The sequence below is a fragment of the Artibeus jamaicensis genome, unplaced genomic scaffold, assembly GCF_021234435.1.
Source record: "Artibeus jamaicensis isolate MK-2021 breed Jamaican fruit bat unplaced genomic scaffold, CSHL_Jam_final scaffold_916, whole genome shotgun sequence".
NCBI lineage: Eukaryota > Metazoa > Chordata > Mammalia > Chiroptera > Phyllostomidae > Artibeus > Artibeus jamaicensis.
Window position 1 is genome coordinate 38,143,276 of NW_026522059.1, and position 23,915 is coordinate 38,167,190.

The 23,915-nt window shown below is 36.4% G+C and overlaps 1 protein-coding gene across 3 annotated transcripts in view; it reads left to right on the forward strand.

The window, feature by feature from the left end:
* Positions 1–23,915, forward strand: part of ARFGEF1 (ADP ribosylation factor guanine nucleotide exchange factor 1) — a 106,549-nt gene that overhangs the window by 55,831 nt on the left and 26,803 nt on the right. For all 3 annotated transcript variants that reach the window (XM_053661015.1, XM_037148904.2, XM_037148903.2), the window contains exons 11-23: positions 2,207–2,306; positions 2,415–2,554; positions 2,659–2,767; positions 3,395–3,596; positions 7,411–7,522; positions 7,870–8,075; positions 8,357–8,441; positions 10,929–11,100; positions 12,943–13,094; positions 16,937–17,065; positions 19,811–19,969; positions 20,214–20,364; positions 23,740–23,830. In XM_053661015.1, the coding sequence (XP_053516990.1) occupies positions 2,207–2,306; positions 2,415–2,554; positions 2,659–2,767; positions 3,395–3,596; positions 7,411–7,522; positions 7,870–8,075; positions 8,357–8,441; positions 10,929–11,100; positions 12,943–13,094; positions 16,937–17,065; positions 19,811–19,969; positions 20,214–20,364; positions 23,740–23,830 (1,808 nt within the window). The remainder of the gene's footprint in view (positions 1–2,206; positions 2,307–2,414; positions 2,555–2,658; positions 2,768–3,394; positions 3,597–7,410; positions 7,523–7,869; positions 8,076–8,356; positions 8,442–10,928; positions 11,101–12,942; positions 13,095–16,936; positions 17,066–19,810; positions 19,970–20,213; positions 20,365–23,739; positions 23,831–23,915) is intronic.

A 23,915-nucleotide genomic window follows, 5' to 3' on the forward strand; every position in this document is an offset into this window, starting at 1 on the left:
ATTCCCTCTCCTCTCCCATCTGGTCAATAATAATTTTAAAAAAAGAAAAAAGTTTGCTCTATGTCTGTGAAAATAATTCAGGGCATTTAACTAACAACAGTTGCGATTTTTATAGTTTTTTTTTTCTTCAGGAACTAAAAATAAGAGACTTAAAAAAACACCTTTTGGAACTTTTTCTTCTGTAACCAGCTAAAGTCTCTCATTTGGTAATGGGGGACTTAAAGTGCCACTAGAGAATTTTGGAAGACTGTGCATACAGTTCCTTACATATTTTTAGACACGGAAACTCTATTTCATTAAGTAGTATATAGTAAGCTGTGTGAAATATAAATTCTTAAATGATTTTTGTGATACTGATTTCTTAAGTTGGGATTACTAGTTCTGTGGAGTAAATTTGATATACAAAAATTTTGTAAGCACAAATTTAACAGGAAATACTTCCAAGAAATTTCCTGTCTGCCTACAGATGGTAGATTCTTTCTATAAAATGGTTGTAGTAATGTTTTTAAAAAGAGATCGGGTTTATTATTTCACTCCACATTCTCCCTTTGGGGAGATTATGAGGGTAAAACAAGGTAAGTATAGATACACTTTTGAAAATACTGAACATTCAATGCAAGATGAGCTGTGTTGCAGTTGGAGAAAACCCAACATCTGAAAACATAAATTTCCAAAGCAAATTAAGATTGTCAAATAAAGATTCATTTTCTGAGAATATTCACCTCAGAGTTTCTATAATGTGGTTTTTCTGTGGATATTATCTTACATGTCTGTTTCTGAAAATACCATTTTAAATAGTCACAGTTACTAACTGGAGTGTGCGTGCCTGTTGGATACTGTACAGCTGCACAGATCTTGGAGTCAAATTAGATATTGCCACCCTGTTTCCTATTGTTCACTGATTTTCATTCAGTTCCTGCTTTTTATCATAGCAACCACTAAAACTCAGGTTTGCAAAAATAATGATGTCATTGAAAGGAGTGTCATGGGATCCAACTGACACTGAGCAATTTTGTGAGGCATCTAACAGCTATATTTTCTCTCACTTTTACCTTATAAATTCTCATGACACCCCTCAAGAGTTTGCTGTGGCATTTTGGGGCACCTTGGTGAAGTGTGGCCATGAAAATTTATTGATATGCCATGGAGGGTGGACACAGTGCTTGGCAGGAAAGACCTGGCTCTTATCCTCTTAGAGCTTACAATCTCAACAGGAAGTACTGACATTAAGCAAGTACTAGAAATGTGTTGAGTTTCGTGAAAGAGAAGAACATTAAAGGAAACCTCATCCAGTTTGGGAAGAGAAGTTGTTAATCATACATCGTAATGTGAATTTCTAGGTTCATAATACATATGTTCTATAAATGTTAATACAGTATATTGTTTCTGGTTTTTTTTTTAGTCATCCCTTCTTAAATCACAGTCACTTTTTCCAAAATAAATTTGAATCTGAAAATTCTTAGCTCTTAAGTTGAAATTTATTTATCTAGGTTAAGTCCTTTGTGGTTGACATTATTTGGTATAAAAGAATAGTGAGAAATAGTTTGTAGTTTTCAGAAAAGATTTCCACTTGTGTAAGTAATGATAAAAATATAATAGTCTATGAGAACTAGACATTTGGGTCCTTTTTATTCTATGGATTATATTAGTTATTTTTAAATCTGGGAACAGTTAGGCTTGCCCAGTATTATAGTGTCTGAAAAATAACAGGGTGGAGCAAAAGTACATTTATAGTTGTCTGTATGGAAAGTAATAAAATAATTAATAAATAATAATACAAGAATATAACCCGTTGTGTTTTGCATACTCACAACTATATACCTGCTTTTGCCCACCCTGGATAAGTGATGAACAGAATATAGTTTATGCTTTCTGGGGTGTTAAAAATGAATTATGAATTATATTTCATAAATATGTTCAAAAACTTACTCAGAGGAATTCCAGATTTTTGTAGATTGTTTTTGTAGTGTTTGTGTGATAGTGAACAGATTAATGTGAGGTACAGTGCACCTATTGCTGGGGCTAGTTTAAGTGACCTGCCCAAGTTATTTTAGTCCCGATGTTTCAGAGGTGGACTCAGAAGGAGATGAAATCCAGGAGAAACCTGCATCCTAATCTCTGCTCTGCAGCTTTGGGGTATTTAAAAAATGATCATATTTATGATTTATAAACAATATTTTAAATAGCCATTTTCTCCTAATCACAGGTGTTCTTTAAAGAAATTTTTCTGTACATTTTGGAAACTTCTACTAGCTCGTTTGACCACAAATGGATGGTTATTCAGACATTGACAAGGATTTGTGCAGGTATTTGAAATTATGCATATTATCTTTCTTATAATGAGGTATTTAAAAGGTTAAGTATGCTTATACACCATGTGCCCTTTTGTTAATGAATGTATTGTGTTGTTACAGATGCTCAGAGTGTAGTGGATATTTATGTAAACTATGACTGTGATTTAAATGCAGCAAATATATTTGAAAGACTAGTAAATGATCTATCAAAAATTGCTCAAGGACGGGGCAGTCAAGAACTTGGTATGAGTAATGTTCAGGTAAGAACTTTAAAAAGATTTTCAAATTTAAACTTGGCCAAGGAAGTGCTATGTGTTTTGTTTAAAAGATCTTGTTTTTATTCTAATTTGGAATTATTTTGTAGGAGTTGAGCCTGAGGAAAAAAGGATTAGAATGCTTGGTGTCGATTTTGAAGTGCATGGTTGAGTGGAGTAAGGATCAGTATGTGAACCCCAACTCGCAGACAACTCTTGGTAAGGTGGCGTTTTACGTATAATTCCTTATCCTTTTAAGTGAATGATACTTTGGGGGGTGGTTGCAAGCTAGTTTCATGATGTCTTTATTCATTTAGCTGACGAAGAAGCATTGTCTATAAGTTAAATACTGAGCTTTCAAATGATGAATATCTCAACTTAGATAGCCAGACTTTTTTCTTTCTAAACCTTCCTAGAAGTATTTTGAATATTATAGAGAAGTGGTGAATATTTATGCAACTTTGTTAAAGTATAGTTATAGAAGAAAAATATAAAAGCCAGTATGTTTTAAGAAGATGGGGTTGTTCATACACGTTTGACCTTGATGCTTAATCAGAGAAAATCTCATAGCTTCAGGGCTACCCGGTATTATCCAAGTCAACAGTCCCTTGAAGGAAAACTGGAGGTCATGAGCTGAGAGCAGAAACCCAGTGGACACTTAGCGCTGTGACTGCAGATGGGACACTTTTAATGGTGTAAATTGTACAGTATTAATAGCAGCTAACATTTCATTTGTACTAAACAAATATCTGAACAACAGTGAAATCTGTCAAATTTGGGGATTTTACCTTTATATTTTCTTTTCTTTGACAGAATAATTTACTGTATCAGTTTTTCTACTTACAGGTCAGGAAAAACCCTCAGAGCAAGAATCAAATGAAATCAAACACCCTGAGACAATAAACAGATATGGAAGTTTAAATTCACTGGAGTCAACGTCATCATCAGGAATAGGCAGCTACAGTACACAGATGTCTGGCACCGATAATCCAGAACAGTTTGAAGTCCTAAAGCAACAAAAAGAAATAATAGAACAAGGGATAGATTTGTGAGTGTCTGATTTTAAAGAGCAATGTTCTTAAATATTCCTCTGCCCGTACTGTGCCACCATTGCCCTGGGTTTCTCTACATCTTTGGATTATTCTTATTCTCTTCCAATGAATAAATTAGGGCAAAATTCTGACTAGTTTGGGCTCCTAAATGAGTTCTCCTTATTCATTTCAGTCTAGCCCAAACAGACCCCAGAATGCACATTAAATTATTTTTGCACCACATTTTATATGCTATTTTGTTGCATCTCTGCAGTTTTGCATGGTTTATTTAGTTCAGTTATAAAATCCCCCATTGTATTTTCTAAGCAGGTGACAACTCAAAAAATTTAAAGTATGAAATTTCTAATAAGTAGTGTTCCTCCTTTATAGGTTTACTTTTTCTCTACTGGGGTACAAATGTGCTACTTTTGTTATTGGTCCATTGTTACTGATTTCATTTTTGTATGTTGATAAGATGATAACATCCCTTTCCAGCCTGGCTACTCTACCAGATCCTGAGCAGGTGACTTCATTTTTCTCACTAAACTGTGTAATATCAGCCTGCTCCTGGACTACTGCATTCTGTTTTGCTGCCTCGTACAGAGATGCTATAAGGAAAAATGAACTTGTTGACCTTTTCTCTGTGAATCTGTTTATTGTACACTGGAAGTTGGCCTACTCCTCCTGCTGTAAAGCATTTCTTCCTGAATCTTAAGCAGTGCCTTTGATGATTGTCTCTTTTCATTGTATGTTTTTGAAAATTGACAAGTTGTATACGTATCTTTATCATAAGATTATAAAGTCTCAAAAAAATGCCCAAGAAGTTGCCATTAAGACTTCATTCTAATTTTTCAGTCATTATTTACAAAGTGTCATGTGTTCCAGACATTATGCAAGGTCTTGGATTGAATGATGAATGAAATAGCCCTTGCTTTTCAGGGCTCAAGGTCTAGTAGTATAAACAGATACGTGTACTGAAATTCTGTTCGTCACTCAGCAAGCACATATTTGGTACTTGGGACTGAGTGCCAGGAACCATAGAGACACCGGTCCTTATGTTCAGGATTATAGTCTAAATCTTGGCTAAACATTTTTTTTCATAGTATTGTGTAAAGTCCATGACAGAGTGTTGTATAAAGTACCGCCAAGGTATGATAACTCCGTGTGGAGTGCTTAGGAGTCAGAGGGAGTCATCACAGGGCTTGAAAGTGAAGGTCTCCCTGGCCTTCAGCTCTCCTTTCCACCACCACGCTTTCTACTCGGACTGCCTTGAGGATGCTCTCAGGTTGTGCTCAGGACACTCTTTCACGACTGCTCCTTCCATGACAGCACTTTGCCCTGTCCCTTCTTCCAGTTTGATCTTGCCATCTCAGTCTTGGTATGGGATGTTTATCTCCTGCATATATCTCAGCACTTCCAGGGTTCTGTCCCTCAGCCTTTTTCTTCCTTTGTAACTTCTTCTAGATGACTGTTCTTTTTCATGACTTCAGGTAGTATCTATTTACTAACATCTCACTACTCCCAATTGTTATTTTTAACATAAATACCTCCATTGACATTCAGACTCATGTCCGTAATTACCTGTTAGACCTCAGTACTGGATATTGCATAGTTTCTTCCACTCACAAGTTCATAACCAAATTTATCAGGCTCCATTCTCTCCATATCAACTCCCCAATACTCCTACGAAAAACAAAAGACAAACAGAAAACCCATTGTTTCTGCATTTCTTATTGAGGCTGTTAACTCCAGCATGTTACTGAATTTCTAAATTAGGAACCTGGGAGTCACCTTAGATTGCCCCTTGGGTCTGTCACTAAATCCTGTTGATTCATCCTAAATATCTCTTCAATTCTCATCTTTCTGTCTCCCACAGTTATCCTCTTAAGTCGGAAAGAACACCATCATTTCTTCCCTTCACTAGTATAACCTAATTGGTTTGCCTTTATCTGCTCTTATTTATTCTCTGGTCTTTTCTCACACTTAACTAATCTTTTTAATGAAAGTCTTAACTACTATTTTTTCCCACTCTTGCTCTTAAGGCCACAACTTGGATCTGCCAAACTCAAAGCTTCATCACGTGCCACTTCTTCATCTCACCTCATTGCTCTGCCAATGTGGAGTTATGTATTATATTATAATATGCTGTTTAATGCTTCTGTGGGTTAGTATGACCTTTTTCGCTTTATCTGGGATGTTTTTCTTACTGTTTATAAATATCACTCTTCAAAGCTCAGCTCTACAGTCACCTTCCCCTGGGAATAAATCATGACCATCTCTATAAATTAGTCACCTTCTCTTCTGCGCTGCCTTCTTACCTTGTGAATAGATTATTTGTTACGCTCGTGTTCTTACAATTTTATAAAGTCATGTTTTTTACTTTAAAATGAGAGCTAGAGAGTAGAGATTGTTTATCTGAGTGAAAAAAAAAGTTTAATTCTTGTGCGCAGTGATGGTTGAAGTAGGACTGGACTGGGGAGTCATTTGATAGAGCAGGGAAGGACATTTCGGACAGAAAATGGCAGAGAAAAGGGAGAGCATTTGAGCAGTATTGTTAAGTAGTGGCAGGTTCAGGGTTGGGGGGGGGGGTGTAGTGGCAGGAGATGAAAGCGTGCAGTTGGCTCCAGGCCTACAGAAGGCCTCAAAGTCCTTGTAGAGGAGCTGTGTCTTGTTCCTCCTGGCATGGGTGTGCTATTCAAGGATTTTAAGCAGGGGAGCAGCACTGTTAGATTTCTGTTTTGGAAAGATGACTTGCCAGTGGCCTGAAGGATGAATTAGAAATGTGAACAAAACAAGAGATAGGGAGACCATTAAAGGATGCTTGCAACACCCAGGTGATGGGTGATGAAGTATTAAAGTAATTAATGGTACAATAGAAGTAGAAAGTAAATGATTTGGAAAGAAAGATGTGAAATTTGAACTCAATCCCTAAGCATCAAAGAGAGTTCCCCAGTGGGCGGAGCAGGTGAAGAGCCTGGGGAGGAAATGGGCTGCAACTGCTCGGCACTTAGGGACTGAGACAGGGGTGTGTGGCAGCAGGTGAGAGAGCGGGTGAGAAGTGAACAGGACCATGTGGAGAAGGGTTTTGTGGTAGTCTGATGATTTTGGATTTTATTTTGAGGACATCAAGTATCTAGCCCTGGCCACTGTGGCTCAGTTGGTTGGAGCATTGTCCTGTAATGTAAAGGTTGCGGGTTCAGTTTCTGGTCCGAGAACATACCTAGGTTGTAGGTTCCAGCCCTCGTCGGTCTGGGCGCGTAGGGTGGCGACAAGTTGACACTTTTCTCTCACATCTGTGTCCCCTTCCCCATCTCTGTCTCTCTAAAAGCATTGAAAAAATGTCTTTCTGGTGAGGATTTTTTTAAAAATCAAGTATCTAAAGGTTTTTTTAATAACAGAAATTATGCTGTCAGATTATAGCTAAAACAGTTACCAGAATTCAAGTTTTATACTTCAAAAGCAGGAAATTTAGAATTCATAAGTGTATGTAAAATGGGCCATGATTACTAAAGCATTAAGAATGTATACATTAAAAGTATGAGAGTTAAAGTATCCATATCATTATTCGAAGTTCATCTACTACATGACATTTTCTCACATAAACTGAATGATCCATATCAGTGATAAAGATGCCCTTTCATTTGAGACTTTTTTCTAAAAAGAAGTAAATATACTCCACATTGTATAATGTTTTATATTTTCATGCATTGATTATGTTAAATAAGTTTCTATTTTCTAAGGGCCATTAGAAAATTAATCTACTAAGGTCTTTTCAGGAAATACAAATGGTTTTCTATTTCTAATGTTTTTATGAACTTTAACGTCCTCTAGATTTAATAAGAAACCAAAGAGAGGAATACAGTACCTCCAAGAACAAGGCATGCTTGGCACTACACCCGAAGATATCGCCCAGTTCTTACATCAAGAGGAAAGATTGGACTCTGTAAGAGCACCATTTTAGTTCATTTTAACCTTCTCTATGAAATTTCTTTTTATGTTAATAATGATACATATTGTGTCCCCTTTAAAATGCCCTTTTTGAGTTTGTAAGTTAAAGAATAACCTTAGGTATTCTTATTTTGCTTTTTAATTTTTTTAAGCTCAAAATATATCTGGATTTTGTCTTATAAACACATTTAGTGTGTTTAACTTTTAGCTTTATGTTTGAAGTAGTTACACTTACAGTCAAAACCTGTGGATCTTACAGATCCTTATTTTCTGCGTTTTAAATGGCTGTGTGGCATATGCAACTTCCCATCAGGATACCAGTTTTTGCCCTTCGTTCTCTAGACGCAGGTGGGTGAGTTCCTGGGAGATAATGACAAATTTAACAAAGAAGTCATGTATGCATATGTGGACCAACACGACTTTTCGGGGAAGGACTTTGTCTCAGCCCTCCGCATGTTTCTAGAAGGATTCCGTCTTCCAGGGGAAGCTCAGAAAATTGACCGATTGATGGAAAAATTTGCTGCGAGATACCTAGAATGCAACCAAGGGTAAGCAAAATTCAAATTCCAGTCTTCACTGGTTGCCAGCTATATCCAAGACGCTTGGCTAGGGAACATCAGGAGACTCAGAATCTCCTGCCCCCAGGAAACTTAGGTTGACTGTGATCTGTAGGTAATAAGGTGGTTCCATTGGGTGAAAAAATTGGAATATGAGCTAGAAAATAAATCCTCAGAAAGAAAATTAAAAGTACTTTGGGGTTTGAGGTGACTAGTTTAAATGAAACTGTAAAACAATGAAAGTTTATAACATGATGCATTTATTTTTCTAGACAAACCCTTTTTGCTAGTGCAGATACTGCTTATGTTTTGGCTTACTCAATTATCATGCTGACCACAGATCTTCACAGTCCACAGGTACGTGTTCTTCCCAGCCAGTTTTATAATAAACAGTATAAATTAAACATGTTCTTTTGAGTTTCATAAATAATAGTTAAAATTTTAATCTTATTTGGTTAAACATTCCAATTTGGTAATGGGTTTAACTTAGTGCAGTATACATTTTACAAACACAGTTTCTGGCAGTAATTGTACTTAGACTTTTAGATAGCTGTAAAAGACATCTATATTGGTCTATCTTGTGATTAACAGCTGTATAAAGCTTAAAATAAATATTAATCTAAGATTATACTATAGTTCTGCCTATGCTGATTGCAGTATGGAAAAACACTGTATATAAACTACCTTTTTATATATATTTCATATTTAAACATTAGAGTAATTAATATAGTGATCTTTCCTGTGCCTGTTACCCAGCATCCATAGTTACCAACTGAGGGACAATTATGTTCCATTTATACCCCCTCTTTCCTACAGATCATTTTAAAGCAAATCCCAGGTATCATGTCATTTCATCTATAGTTGTTTCCTTATACATCTTTGAAAGAGAAATAATCTATTTAAACATAGCCCCAATACATTACACATAAAAATTAATAATTTAAAAATATCAGCCATTTGGGAAGTGTTCAAATTTGGTATCCCTCATAAAATATATAATTCCTTCTTAAATATTAAGGAATATTACTTGATTTCTGATATCTACTAGCAAAACAGTTATTTTAAGTATTTCATGCTTAGTTTCCAAAAACACTTTGATATCCTTGAGAAAAATTATCTTTATAAATTAACCTGTTTGTAAGAGTTTCTTAGTACTTCTTAGGGAGAGGCAGTGTATGATTTTTCTTATTCTTAGTATGTGAAATAAACTATATATTTATTACTAATCTGAAGTATATTTGCAAAATTAAAACCTGTTTTGTTTGAGATTAAATTTTGCAATATAGGGATGTGTGTGCGTGTGTGTGCGTGTGTGTGTGTGTGTGTGTGTGTGTATTTTGGGAAGTTTAAAGCAGTGTTGCTATGGGAAGTCTATACCAAATCTGGATGATGGGAGGATTGCATACAGAGTTGCCGACAGTTTTAAACACCAGAATTCAACAACCGTGCATTTATCAGGGATTACTTGATTTTGTATAGATCCCTCTTTAGAAAAATGAGTTTACTCATTTAAATTTTTCCTTTGTCATATTAACTGACAGTGTAGTAAAAGCAGCTCACTTTCAGGGTTTTCATTGTCTAGCATAATACTTTTTTCCATGGGTTTATAAGGCAGTTGACATTTAAAGACTTACTTGAATATCTTTATATCAGAGTTTTTCTGGCTGGTTTTTTGGTTTAAACCAAAAGTAGAAAGTAGAATTATGTTTTACACTACGTCCCTTTGTTTTTAGAATGTTGTCTTATTTAAAAATTTGGTTCTATAAATGAATTGTTAGTGGTATGTGCATCTGTGTCATATTTTTCTATATATATGTACATTCTTGTGTAAGTTATTTTGAAGAAATGTTAAAACTTCTTTTAATGTCCTTTCATAGCATCCAGGTTGTTAAAAGTTTCTGAACACATATTGGTTAGGGAGCACTGTCTTGAGAACAGTGTCCCATCTTGATGGCACTAGTGGCTGTCTGTGGAACCTGTGCTTGGAGTCCTAGTCCGGTGGTGGTAGCTTGTTATCGTATGCTTCCCTGTCAGGCTGGTGGCTGGTGCCATGCGCTGATACCCAGCCTGTGGCTCTAGAGCATCATAGGAGTTCCTGGGAAACGAAGTGGCTGCTTAAAAAATGTTGAACCCATAATTATAACCCTTTGTGATACATGCTGCAGGACCATATGAACTGTAACAAATGACATCATTTTTAAAGAGCACTTTATTTGTTTATTTTAATCATACAAGAAAGTGTTTTAGAGAGGAAGTAGGGGAGAGAGAAACATTGATAAGAGAGAGAAACATCAATGTGAGAAACATTGGTCAGTTGCCTTCTGTATACATCCCAGCTGGAGACTGAACCCACAACCTTTTGGTGTTCAGAGTGATGCTCCAACCCAACTGAACTACCCAGCTAGGGCTGAAGAACGCTTTAGAAGAATCCTTCTCATTCTTAGTTTTCAATGTTTAAATATAGGTGAAGTTTAACAGATCATTCATGTTTCTTCTTCACCTAGAATATTTACAATTAACTACCTTTTACATACAGTGTGAATCAGTGAATTTTTAAAAAATTTGAGGTATATTTAGAATACATCTTTTTGTCTTCATCATTAGTAGCAACTGGCTTTGATTCATGTGCCCAGTATAACAAGGTGAATTAGTATCTGCCAGCATGGGTCTTTTCTACATTGCTGTCATTTTCCATGAGTTTTTTGTTTTAGTGTGTTTTGTTGAGCATTTTTTACTTCTTGTCCTCAGATTATGTATAAATTCTCTCATATGAGTATTTAAATTCTTAAAACCCAAGTGAATTTTCATTAATTTTTAGCAATTGTAATGGCTTTTCATTTCTAGGTTAAAAATAAAATGACAAAGGAACAGTACATTAAGATGAATAGAGGTATCAATGACAGTAAAGACCTTCCTGAAGAATATTTATCTGCCATCTACAATGAAATAGCTGGAAAAAAGATATCAATGAAAGAAACAAAAGAACTAACAATCCCAACAAAATCGAGTAAACAAAGTAAGTATCTAAATCAATTGAATTCTAATTGTTTAGGACAAAAAAATAAGGGTACTTAAAAGAGTTTTTCCCTTGGTTAGAGTATTATTTAGGTTGATGAGAAGTATTATAATAGAGCATTTGCTGATATGATTGTGTTTTTTTCTTACATGCTGAAGAAATATAGCTCTGACCAATGATTAATGGAAAATGCTACATAATATGCATGGATTAGTGTGTGTTTAATATGTATTTGCCCGTTTAGCAGTTCATCTAAGCACAGATTTGGAGGTCAGAGAGATTGGTTGGGCAACCTCAAAAGTCAGACTTCAACTCTTAGTCTTTGTTTCTGCCTCCTTATCACCTACAAGCAACAACATATTTATATGAGAGGGTCTCTTCATATATCACCATAGATAAACGGCAGTTGGAAGTAGGGTTGAGTCATGGGGATGGGGAAGGTTAGGACTGTGGGGTAGCTTGTGGAACTGGAAATCACTACTTCAGATGCACCACAAGTGTATCACTGCAGAGTCCTAGGTCTACCAGCATCAGTAGCCAGCTGTGGGCCTGGCTCCATGGTAGACTTTCTACACATGTAGACGATTGTGGTTAAATTATATCTCAACTCTGACTACAGGAATGGGGCAAGGGTTGTGCCTTAAAAATATAACAGTAATGTGGAAAGAGGGCCCCTTCCTTTCTGAGCACTTGGCACTTGGAAATGAACTGTCAGGCTTTACTTAACAAATTATAATAGCTGAGTTCTATCGACAGGAGACAAGCAAAAACACCTATGTGATGTATGTATTTCTAGAAGCTGATGAAGAATTATGAGAGTTGGGGGCCAGGGAGATGATATTAAAAGGAAGAGTGGAGCATAACTGGCCTTATCTTTTGGAATAATATAGGGGATGATCTTAAAGAATTTTAGTAAGTTCTCCCTCAATTTTTATAGATGAGGAAACTGAAGATGCATTGAACTTATGTGCTGAGTGTAATGTAAAAACTTTTATTAATTCTCTACACCTAAAATTCAAAGAGTAGCAAAGCCAGATGTTGTACTAGGCATCCTTGACTCTTCCTGCAGTCCAGTACCAAAGATTCAGTTTTCTTCCTCATACCTATATTATTACATCTTCATGTCCCTCTTTCTCTGGCTTATTTTGTATGTGATAGTCATAAATCAAAGAGAAACTGGATACGGGAAGGAGATGGTGGTGTTCTCAAATCCTAAAATCATCTTGGAGTGTCAAGGCCACTGTTTTCTTGTTAACTCATACGCTACCATTCAGACATGTTGTACAAAGATGCTATTTCTTCTTAACATCTCTTTTTCGATCCCAGGTTTGCATTGTTTCCCTAATACTTTCATTCTGACGGCTTTATACCTACTTCCTTCCCTCTCTATAGATTTTCCACTTATCCCTTACTCCCTAGTTCAGAATTTTTGTATTTTTCATTTTTGGAGTGAAAAATTGTATAATAGAAAATTAACCATTTTGAAGTGAGCAGTGAAGAGGCATTTTGATACATTCATAATGTTGTGCAACCACCAGCTCTGTCTGGGTCTGAAACATATTTCCATCACCCAAATAAAGCCCTATTTCCGTTAAGCAGTTTCTCCAGGTTCCTCCCACCCCTAACCCCCAGTGGCTACACCAGTTTGCTCTCTGTTTCTATGGATTTGCCTACTCTAGGTATTTCATACAAGTGGAATTATAACTATGTGACCATTCATGTCTGACTTCTTAGAACTATTAATAATTAGTGTTAATTGGTGTTTATTATTTATAACAAACCATCAAAATAACATTTTTAAATGCTTTCTAGTTTACATGCTAATGGTGTTTGCTGCTTCAGATGTAGCCAGCGAAAAACAGAGGAGACTTCTGTATAACTTAGAAATGGAACAGATGGCTAAGACAGCTAAAGCACTCATGGAAGCCGTGAGCCATGTACAAGCGCCTTTTACAAGTGCAACACATTTAGAGCATGTGAGACCCATGTTTAAGGTAAGAGTTACTAGTAACTTCTCATTGTAGTGTACATTTACATATAACTTTGTTCAGTATATTTTTCAGTTAAGGAAATATAGTGACATAGCCCATTAGTGTGGACCTGGAAGCAAAAGCCATGCTATTTAGAACATGATAAGTATAATTTTTTTCTTAAAGAGAATAGCAAAAGGTATGCACTATTAGCAATTAATAGGTATATGATCTTAAGAATAGAAAGATTTCAGAGAATGATCATTGATCCTCCTTCTGGTTTTCTCTAAATGAATTCTCTTTAAACCTTTGGAGTTACCTAAAATTCCAAATAATCTTGAGCCTCCCTTGCTCTCTTTCAGTGTTTCTGGCACAGGAACCAGTAGGAGGGTTTTGAGTGAGCCTGGAGCCCAGAAAGGACAGTAAGGAATAGTAGGGAGCATTATTTATGTTTATAAATTTATGTTAGGTTGATGTGCTGAGAATGATTCTGGTTCTTGAAAATTCCTTTTCCCTATGGGCAACTGGTGATTGACAACTTCATCACAACAGTGTGCCCACTCATGCATCAGGTCTTGTGCAGAATTTTTTGGCGAAACATCAAACCCACCTATAGCCAAGATTTGGTACCCTGTGACTTCTGGCTTTTCTTAGAACTAAAATAACCTTTGAAAGGGAAGATATTTCAGATTATCAACGAGATTCAGGAAAAGGATTTCTCATTCCTTTTTCACTTCCTGTTTTTTTCTATCCTTTCTCCAAATTCTAGAATGAGTAAGCAGTGCAGCATAAGGATTATAGGGAAGTGGAGAGGAGTCTGGTTTTTCGAGAAGGGAAAATGGGTAAAGCGTATTCTAGTTTGTGAGAAAGGGTGGTAAGATGGTCAGTGGAGGCTAAAGATCACAACTCAAGTTCTAAAGCAGACAGGCATTCACTATGGAATGTGGTAAAAATAACTACAAGATTTCAGTGCTTCCTCTTAGCTGTAAAATTTTAAAATTCTACCTCTACTTTAAGATCTGTATGACAGTGATATTTCCAAAAGTTGATAAAGAATTATAGGATAGGAGGGGCTCTCAAGAGGTAATGGTAGAAGGAATAGTGTAGTACAACTGGCCTTATTGTTTGGAATAATATAGAAAATGATGTTGAAATATAAAAAATATCTTTTCATTATGAAATAAACTTTATAAAGCAGACTTTGTTTTGTTTTGAATAATCTTATACCCTTATTTTGTTTTTATTTTTAGATGTTTTTAATAAGGGAGAGGTAGATAAAACCAAAAGAATAAGAAATGAGCTATAATTCAGCACTCAGAAAAAATTCATGTTAATATGTTTTTATACAACTTTTTTTATCTTAAACAGTTGTGATCATACTATGTATAGAATTTGCGTATCTTGCTGTTTCTTACTTAAGTATTCCCCATCTCATTAAGAATTCACCAATAGCTTTTATGATCTGCATCAGGCATAGTTGATGTAAATATCCTGTAAGCATTGCCATTATTCTTTTCGAACACTCTCATTTCTTGCTCTTATTGCTGTAGTACCCTCCTAACTGGTGTCCTTATGCCTACTTTTGTGCTCCTCTTATCCACTTACAAAGGCCAGAGTGATCTTTTAAGGAAAAAAATGCAATGTTACCCTCAGCCCTTCACTGACTGCATGATACTGTGATGAAACTAACACACAAGGGGGTCTGCAGTCACACTGGCATTCTTTAGATCCGGAATGTCTTAAATCTTTCTCTCTTTAGAGCATTTTTACAAGCTATGTCCTGTGTCTAGAGTACTCTTTTCTCCTTTGCCTGAGGAGTGTCCACTTTGAATGTTACCTTCTCAGAGAGTTCTACTCTGACCCTTATAATCGAAAATAGGTCCCTTTTTGTGACATGCTATTCTTTTCTTCATTGTATTTATAACAATTTGTATTTATACATTTATTTATTTTAATATATGCATTAACATATATATCAAGTATATCTCTTTACTCAACTTTAAGCTTTATGAGGCAAGGGACTACATCTGCTCTGTATACTTTTCCCAGTATCTAGCACAATAACTGGCTTGTAACAAGTACTTGCTAAATAAGCACTGACTGGGTAAAGGGAGGTAGGAGAGATTTCTAGAATGGGTTATACTATGAGGGATATAAACATTACTATGAATCTTTCTACATGTTGCCAAACTACATTCTGTGAATGTTTTATACAGCTAATGAATGGGCAATTTAATTTCACCGTCCCTTGGGTATTATTTGGTGTGATTGATTGGAGAAATCATTGTCTTTAATCTCTAATGGAGTTAAACATTTTTTTCACTGGCTTATATGCTTCTCATATAAAATATTATACAGGGTTTCAAATAGAGATTCTGTTTCTTAGAATGTATAGCTTACAACTTTTTTGTATTACTTTGTATTTTAGAAGTTTCTACACTTCATATGCTGCCCACAGCATCTCTCCAGTGGTGGTCTAGTTATTAAACAGGAAGAAATGTGAGGTTCAGAGAGATAAATAAGTGGCAAAGCTAAGCCTACAAGTTAGGTATTATGGTTTATGCTCCTTTGTTAGGGATTATGTACTTTTATTTCTAGACTTTCTGTTGTTACAAGAAAAGTGTTGTATTTTTCTTCACAATGCTAAAAACTTTTTAGATCTTTTAATCATTTCAGTTGTCATTTCTATAGCATACTCATGTAAACATTTTTTCATTCATATGGCTATCTGATTGTATAGTTCTGCTTCATCATGGCTTACTAAAAGCAAATACTCTTGCATCAGACAAGTCAAGGTCATACACACATGGACACACTAATACACACTTATGTTTTGATATTAGGATTTTCAGTAATCAGAAGGCATCTCTTTGTTGTTGTTCTTTTCCATTACAATTTCTCTAGGTATTCTGGGTTTTTTTTTTTTAATGTTTTAGTATTTAGTTTTAGGGAGAGGGAAAGGGAAGAAGAAAGAGAGGGAGAGAAACATTGATGTGTGTGAGAAACATCATCAGTTGCCTCTAGCACATGCCACAACCAGGGACCAGCCCCCAACTGAGGACCTGGCTTGCATCTCAGGCATGTGCCTTGACCTGGAATCAAACCAGTGACCTTTTGCTTTGTGGGATGACACCCAGTCAACTGAGCTACACTGGTCAGGGCTAGGTATTCAGTTTTTATAGTAAAACTTAGTGTTTGTTGGCTTTCACTGTCTGTAATAAAGAAATATTTTATTGGACTTTATTTTTAAAGTATTGCCCAACTAGGAACCAGAGATATCACTGATGTCTCAATGTAAAATACTTGACTACAAAAAAAATAATAATAAGGCTAAATGATGTCCAGGGAGCAGCTTAAAGTATAGAAACTTTAAAGTTTCTATAGTAAAGTATAGTGTAGTAAACTATAGTAAAGTGTAATTTGCAGCTAGAAAATGGCTAAAGGATTTTCTTGGAAGTAAGCAGTCCATGACATTGCAAGGGACAAAGCTTACAGAGGAGATTCTCAAGTCAGGAGTAAAGCAAATATTTATGAATATTGAATATCCCATTTTTTATTGATGCGAATAATTTGTAAAGGCTTAAAATATGCCCAGGGCCTTCTACTGAATCTGTAATCTTTTCTCACATTTATTTAAGCCAGGCAGCATTATGCAGTTTTTTTTTTCCTTTCATCTAAGGAAAGGAAAAAATAGCGTTCCTTTAGCTTTCCAAATAGCTATGCTGATAAACTCATTGCTTTCTTTTTTCAGGACTTCCTCAAATCATTTATTATCTGAAAGCCTTGAGAAATATTAATGTAGTGTTTTCATAATTTTTAGTTAGCATTTGCTGTCCATGATATATTTTAAATTTTGGTTTTCCTAGTTGGCTTGGACACCATTTCTGGCTGCGTTCAGCGTGGGTCTGCAAGACTGCGATGACACGGACGTAGCCTCTCTTTGCCTGGAAGGTATACGATGTGCAATCAGAATTGCATGCATTTTCAGCATTCAGGTAACAAAGAATTTTGCCTTCATAGCCAGTCTGGAAAACGTAAATTACTTATGCCATCACTGTAGTTTAAATTCATTTTTATGTCTGACTTATGAGGCACTAATTTCCAGTTTATGATGTAATTCAAGTGAATCTTAATATTTAAGTTTGTGAGGACTTCCGCCAAGATGGAGGCATAGGTGGAAGCACTGCGCCTTCTCACACAACCAAGTTTTGTTTTAAAAACTTTGTTGTTTTTAAAAACAACAAAGTTTTAGCAACAAAAACGCAGCCAAACCACAGAAAATTGAACTATACGGAAGTCTGACAACAACAAACCCTTCAGCCAAACCAGTAAGAGGGGCAGAGCCAGCAGCAGAGCGGGATCGGGCAGGAAAGATCCACCGGACTGACCGGGGCACGCAACCCAGGCGAGCCGGCAGCTGTGGGAGGATCCCAGGTGTGGAGTACCAGGCAGACCCACTGAGGGCGCAAGGCGGTGGACTCACTGAGGGCTGACCAAAGTCCCACAGTCGAGCGCAGATAAACTGGTGAAGGAGCGAAGCAGTGAGACAGACTGTGCAGGCCCCAGTGGCGGAAAGTGGCAGAGGGGACCGCCATTGTCCCTCTCTGACCCCGCCACAACATACAACGTCACAAACTAGTGACCTGGGTGGCCCCGCCCTGGTGAACAACCAAGGCTCCTCTTCTCCTATGTAACAGGTGCAAACAGATCAAAACATGGCTCAGGAAGAACTCAGAGCCCCAGAGCCCATAAATCTAAGCAATGAAGAAATAGCCAAACTTTCAGATGCACAGTTCAAAACACTGGTGATCAGGATGCCCACAGAACTGGTTGATTATAGTCACAAATTAGAGGAACATATGAAGGCTAAACTAATTGAAATGAATGGAAATGCACAGGAAACCAATTGTAATGGAAAGGAAACTGGGACTCACATCAAAGGAGTGGACCAGAAAGAGAAAAAAAAATGACCTAACAGAAAAGGATGAAGAAACAAGAATTCAAAAAAATGAGGAGAGGCTTAGGAACCTCCAGGACATCTTTAAACGTTGCAACATCCGAATTATAGGGGTACCAGAAGGGGAAGAGAAAGATCAAGTGGAAAACTTATTTGAACAAATAATAAAGGAGAATTTCCCCAGTCTGGCAAAGGAAATCCAGGAAATCCAGGAAGCTCAGAGAGTCCCAAAGAAGTTGGACCCAAGAAGGAACACACCAAGGCACATCATCATTACACTAGCCAAGATTAAAATGAAGGAGACAATCCTAGAAGCAGCAAGAGATAAGGAGACAGTCACCTACAAAGGAGTTCCCATCAGACTGTCAGCGGATTTCTCAAAAGAGAACTTACAGGCAAGAAGGGGCTGGAAAGAAGTATTCCAAGTCATGAAAGGCAAGGATCTACATCCAAGATTGCTCTGTCCAGCAAAGCTTTCATTTAGAATGGAAGGACAGATAAAGTGCTTCTGAGAAAAGATCAAATTCAAGGAGTTCATCATCACCAAGCCCTTATTATATGAAATCTTAAAGGAACTTACCTAAGAAAAAGAAGATAAAAAAGATGAACAGTGAAAGGACAGCAAACTCACAGTTACTAAGAACCACACCTAAAACAAAAACAAACTAAGAGGACAGCTAGATCAGGAGCTGAACCATAGAAATGAAGATCACATGGAGGGTTAGCAACAGGGGAGTGGGAGGAGGAGAAGGGGGGAGAAGGTACAGAAAATAAATAGCATAGATGGTAGGTAGAAAATAGATAGGGGGGAGGGCAAGAATAGTATGGGAAATATAGAATCTAAAGAACTTGAGACACGTGGTCATAAACTAAAGGGGGGGAATGGTGGGGGAGGGGTGTGCAGGGTGGAGGGGAATGAAGGAGGGAAATAGAACTGTAATGACATCATCAATAAAATATATTAAACAAATTTAAGTTTGTGAGAAGCTATGACAAGTTAGGGTCGTTCCGTACTGGTATGTCTAAAATTCATCATAAGTTTAGTCTACAATTTTCTTCAAGACTTTAAATTTCTATATGTTAATTCATATAGCTTATTTAAATGTGTTGCAAATTCATACTTATATATATTTTTATATAGGATGGAGCAAAAGTAGGTTTACAGTTGTTTGTATGGAAACTAATACAAGCATAAATAATAATACAATAATAAATTGTGTTTCATGTACTTACGGCTGTAAACCTACTTTTAACCCACCCTGTGTTTATGTATATCACTTAACCCTGAGAACAAGTTGTCATTAAGAGAACCAGGTATGTAGTATGTAATTTTCATGTAGACAGTCCCTTCTGGTATTTTATATGCTTTGTATGATAAGTTAGCAAGAAAGCTTGCTTTCTTTTTTAAAAACCCATTTCATATTTGATTATGAATGTTAGAGCTTAAAGAGCACAGCCTAGCCGTGGTAAAAAGAGCAAATTTATAAATCAGGTTTCTGCTAGTTCACACAGTACTTGAAAAGAAGTACTCAGTGAATGTTTTTTACTATATGAATGTATGTATTATTAATAAAATCTTGATTTGATACTGTCATCACCTTTGGTTTTTAGAAAAAAATTTTTTCTTTTTCATTTATCTTAAAATTTAAACTTTTAAATGGTATGTAACTCATGACTCATCAGTTTAAAACTTACTACACAAGTAAATAGTTTGTCATTGGGGATTAAGGATCACTGTATTATGTTCACAGCCATGTAAAGTCTACTTTTCTTTTTTTTATAGCTGGAAAGAGATGCCTATGTCCAGGCACTAGCAAGATTTACCTTACTTACAGTGAGTTCTGGTATTACTGAAATGAAGCAGAAGAACATTGACACAATTAAAACACTTATCACAGTGGCTCATACAGATGGAAATTATTTAGGAAATTCATGGCATGAGGTATAAGCACTTTATTTTCAACTTTGCAACTTGGTTTATAAAATCAGCTAATTCTAAATGTTCTATCATGACACACTTAAGTGTTTGGGGAGAAAATTAATTTAGTACATTCAGGATAAGTACATTTAGCTTTTTATAATGATTTATAATGTAGCCTATGTTTAAATCATGACTGCATACATTTAAACATTTTTGCAAACATTTTTAACATGGACTTAATTTTATTCTTTTTTTAAAAATTAAGATTCTGAAGTGCATCAGTCAGTTGGAGCTTGCACAGCTTATAGGAACTGGAGTGAAACCTCGATACATTTCTGGAACAGTGCGAGGCAGAGAAGGACCCCTTACTGGAACAAAAGATCAGGCTCCTGATGAGTTTGTGGGGCTGGGGCTGGGTGAGCATTTCTTAATTATTTTTATGAAGTAGCAAAAATTGTTTTTAACTTGCTCAATGTAAGTAACTTTATTTTAGCAATGAGATATAATTGGAGGGACATGATAAAATGCTCTGTGGCTAACGTTATGAGGAAAAGCAAGATGGCTGTGTAGAGAATTAAGTCTTTTTTTGTCTGGAATAGTTGGCAATGTTAAATGACCCTTAGTCTTAATGTCAAAGTTGGAGGTTTAAGAAAGGTACATCTTGAAGTTATCTGTTTTTAAGATTAAGTAGATAGTTTAAACAAGTGAAGGCTTGTGTAAAATGTTAAATAGGGCCACTGGAGAAAGCATTCGCATTCAGATTTTTCAAAGGTATCGTGCACACCTAACTAAACTCTTCTGCCAAAATGGAAACTTTCCCGCAATTCCCCATGAGCTCAATCTGGCCAGAAACTTCCAGATTTAACCCAACAGAACAAAGGAAAATAGTGAAAGTGGGTGCAGAAGAACCAAAGATAGTGCAGTTTTAGTCATAAATGGAAAAAGTTCCATCAGGAAGAAGCAAAGTTAAGGCTATCTCTGACTTGTTTAGGCTGTCTTTGATTTGTTTAGGCTGTCTTTGATTTTGAAAACTAATAGTTCTGGGTATAAACTCTGTATATTTCTTCCTTACTGTGTACAGGAAACTTTAATTCTTTAAAATTTGGTTTCCTCTTTTGCAAACTAATGGTAATATCTACTTATAGAGTTGTTAGAATTAAATAAGAACATACATAAATGGACTTAGTACAGTGGCTAATATAGTAATGGTTTCTGGATTATTCTCTAGTCTTCTTCCCCACCACCCTCAAACCAAGAAATCTAGACACCTGATTTAGAGAGCAGGAAGGAATACACCTGAGATCTAGGAGTATTTAACTTTCAAGGCGTTGTACTGTAGTAATATGTTTCTGGACATTTTCTGTCTTTTTATCTCTTAGTGATTTCTCTGTTATTGCTTGCAGTAAAAATTCTTAGGAAATCCAAAAGAATTTTAGGCTTAAAAAATGACCCATAGGGAAAGAAGTAATGACCAGGACCATGTTGTGGCTTTAAATTGGACTGGAGACAGTTAGTTCCCAGTGGTTATCCAACTGTGTCAGCCAGCAATACAGTCCATACCTCCTTGTGATGCTGTGGTTCTGGGAGATGCAGGTGTAGACTTAATTAACTCGGTGATGCAGCAGCAGGATTTCGAGCTGCCTGAGTACCTGCATGGTGACTTGTGTAACCTGAAAGTCTGACTTGGAGCATTAGAACTGTAATTACTCCAGTAGATAGCACAAGATATGGATGAAAAATGTTTACAGACAAGTGAAATGAATGTGCCTTGATTGATTCAATAGCATTTTAAAGGCTTTTTTTAAACACCTACTGAGTGTGGGAATGCCAAAATATTGACAAGTAAAAATTGCTAGGGCTCAATTTTGCCAAGCTCAGAAGTGAAGTATTTTGTCTTCTAAAAATTTAGTCAAACGAGAAATGACAATACATGCTGATAATTTTTATTAGGGTTTTTTGAAAGTGAATTAAAATTAATTTGCTGTAAAGGCAGGTGTGCCACTTGAGTTGCAAGGATATGAGATGACCTCCCTTATCCTGATAGGAGAAGGGAATTCATAGAAAAATGGACACATTATGGATCTGAAATAAAAATTTGAGGCTTCCAAGCCCCTGGAGCAATCAGCCACACTCTGCCACCTCTCTTTCATGCTTTATCTAGGCTTTCTGTTGTGTCATCTACTTCTCTCTCTGGCCTGCCCCATTCTCCACTCACTCCTGATTAATCATTTTCCATCGCATTCAAGATGGAGCCAGTCTGTTGGCTTGGGCTCTGTGAGACAGAGCCCTCCTTTCAGGCCATCTCATTGGTTAACCCAGGTAGCTGCTGTTCACCCCTGTACATCTGTGCCCTGTCACCTACTCGGGCAACAAACAGATGCTTTCTTCAGCAGGATGCTGTAGTCAGAATTTAATCTAGAAGAGGATGTAGAATAGACAGTCAAGTTGGTTTAGTCTGTATATTCAATGCGGTCTGTCTGGAAAAAGTCCAGCCATTGTTAATGTAACAAGAACAGTTTGCACAACATTGATATAACCTGGCAGCCAAGGAGAGTGGACTGGAATGCGCATGTGTGAACAATGGCAACCTCACTGTACTAGTCAGTGGAGGCAGTAGACGTCATTAAGTGAGCATGTGTACTGTGTGGCTGTCCCATTCAAGGACTGAGCAAGTAGAGCAACGAATCTGCATCAAATTTTGTATTAAGCTTGAACATTCCTCCATGGAAACTATTTGAATGATGCAGAAGGCCACAGCTATGGGCAACTGGTGATTGACAACTTCATCACAACAGTGTGCCCACTCATGCATCAGGTCATGTGCAGAATTTTTTGGCAAAACATCAAACCCACCTATAGCCAAGATTTGGTACCCTGTGACTTCTGGCTTTTCTTAGAACTAAAATAACCTTTGAAAGGGAAGATATTTCAGACTATCAACGAGATTCAGGAAAATATAGTAGGGCAGCTAATGGCGATTGGGAGAACTGTGTGAGGTCCTAAATTGCCTACTTTGAAGGGGACTGAGGCATCATTGTCCTGTGTACAGTGTTTCTTGTATCTTCTTCAATAAATATGTCTGTTTTTCATAGTACATGACTAGATACCTTCAGACAGACCTTGTATATGTGTATTAAATAAAATAATAGGCTTCAAAACTGAGTAGGAATGAAAATGAGTCAATGATGGGAAAATAGGTCAAAGGAAAGATTTAGTGACTAGTAGAGGAGGGGAAAGATCTCAAAGATGATTGTAGGTTAAGAGTTTGAAAACTTAAGGAAGTTGTTCTGTTGTCCAACATATGGAACCAGTTTTGGGGGAAATGATTCTTTTGAGTAAGAGAATATTAGAACACACAGTTAGAATTTCCAATAAGCATTTATAAACGGGACTGGAGATTAAATCACAGGGGAGATCTAATTAATTATATGGAATTGGGACTCACCCTAAGAAGGTATCATTGGAACCTGGATTATTGCTGTTTCTTAAACATTAAGAGTAATTATGCCTAATGCCATTAATTTTGTGATCTAATTCTCAGTGGCTCTTAATTTGTGTAATATTTGCAAACAGAGTTTGTATTTTAATAACCATGTCTATATACGTTGGTATACTATAGCTCATGAAGCACATTTGGCCTTGATACAGGTCACTGATGCCAAACAGATTACCCAAATCATTATTTCTTTTATTAGGAAAGTAACTGATTTCAGAAATGTGTTTTAGAACTCTAAGTGTATTCTCCACAGAATTCTTTTGCGACTGAAGTGACTCTCTTTTATGTGTGGTAGTTGGAGGAAATGTGGACTGGAAGCAGATAGCGAGTATTCAGGAATCCATTGGAGAGACCAGTTCTCAGAGTGTTGTTGTTGCTGTAGACAGGTAAGGCAATCAGCTTATTCTCTTTTCAGATGAGTACTCTTTTAATTCTGTCGCATTTACATATATTTTGCTCAAAAGTAAACAA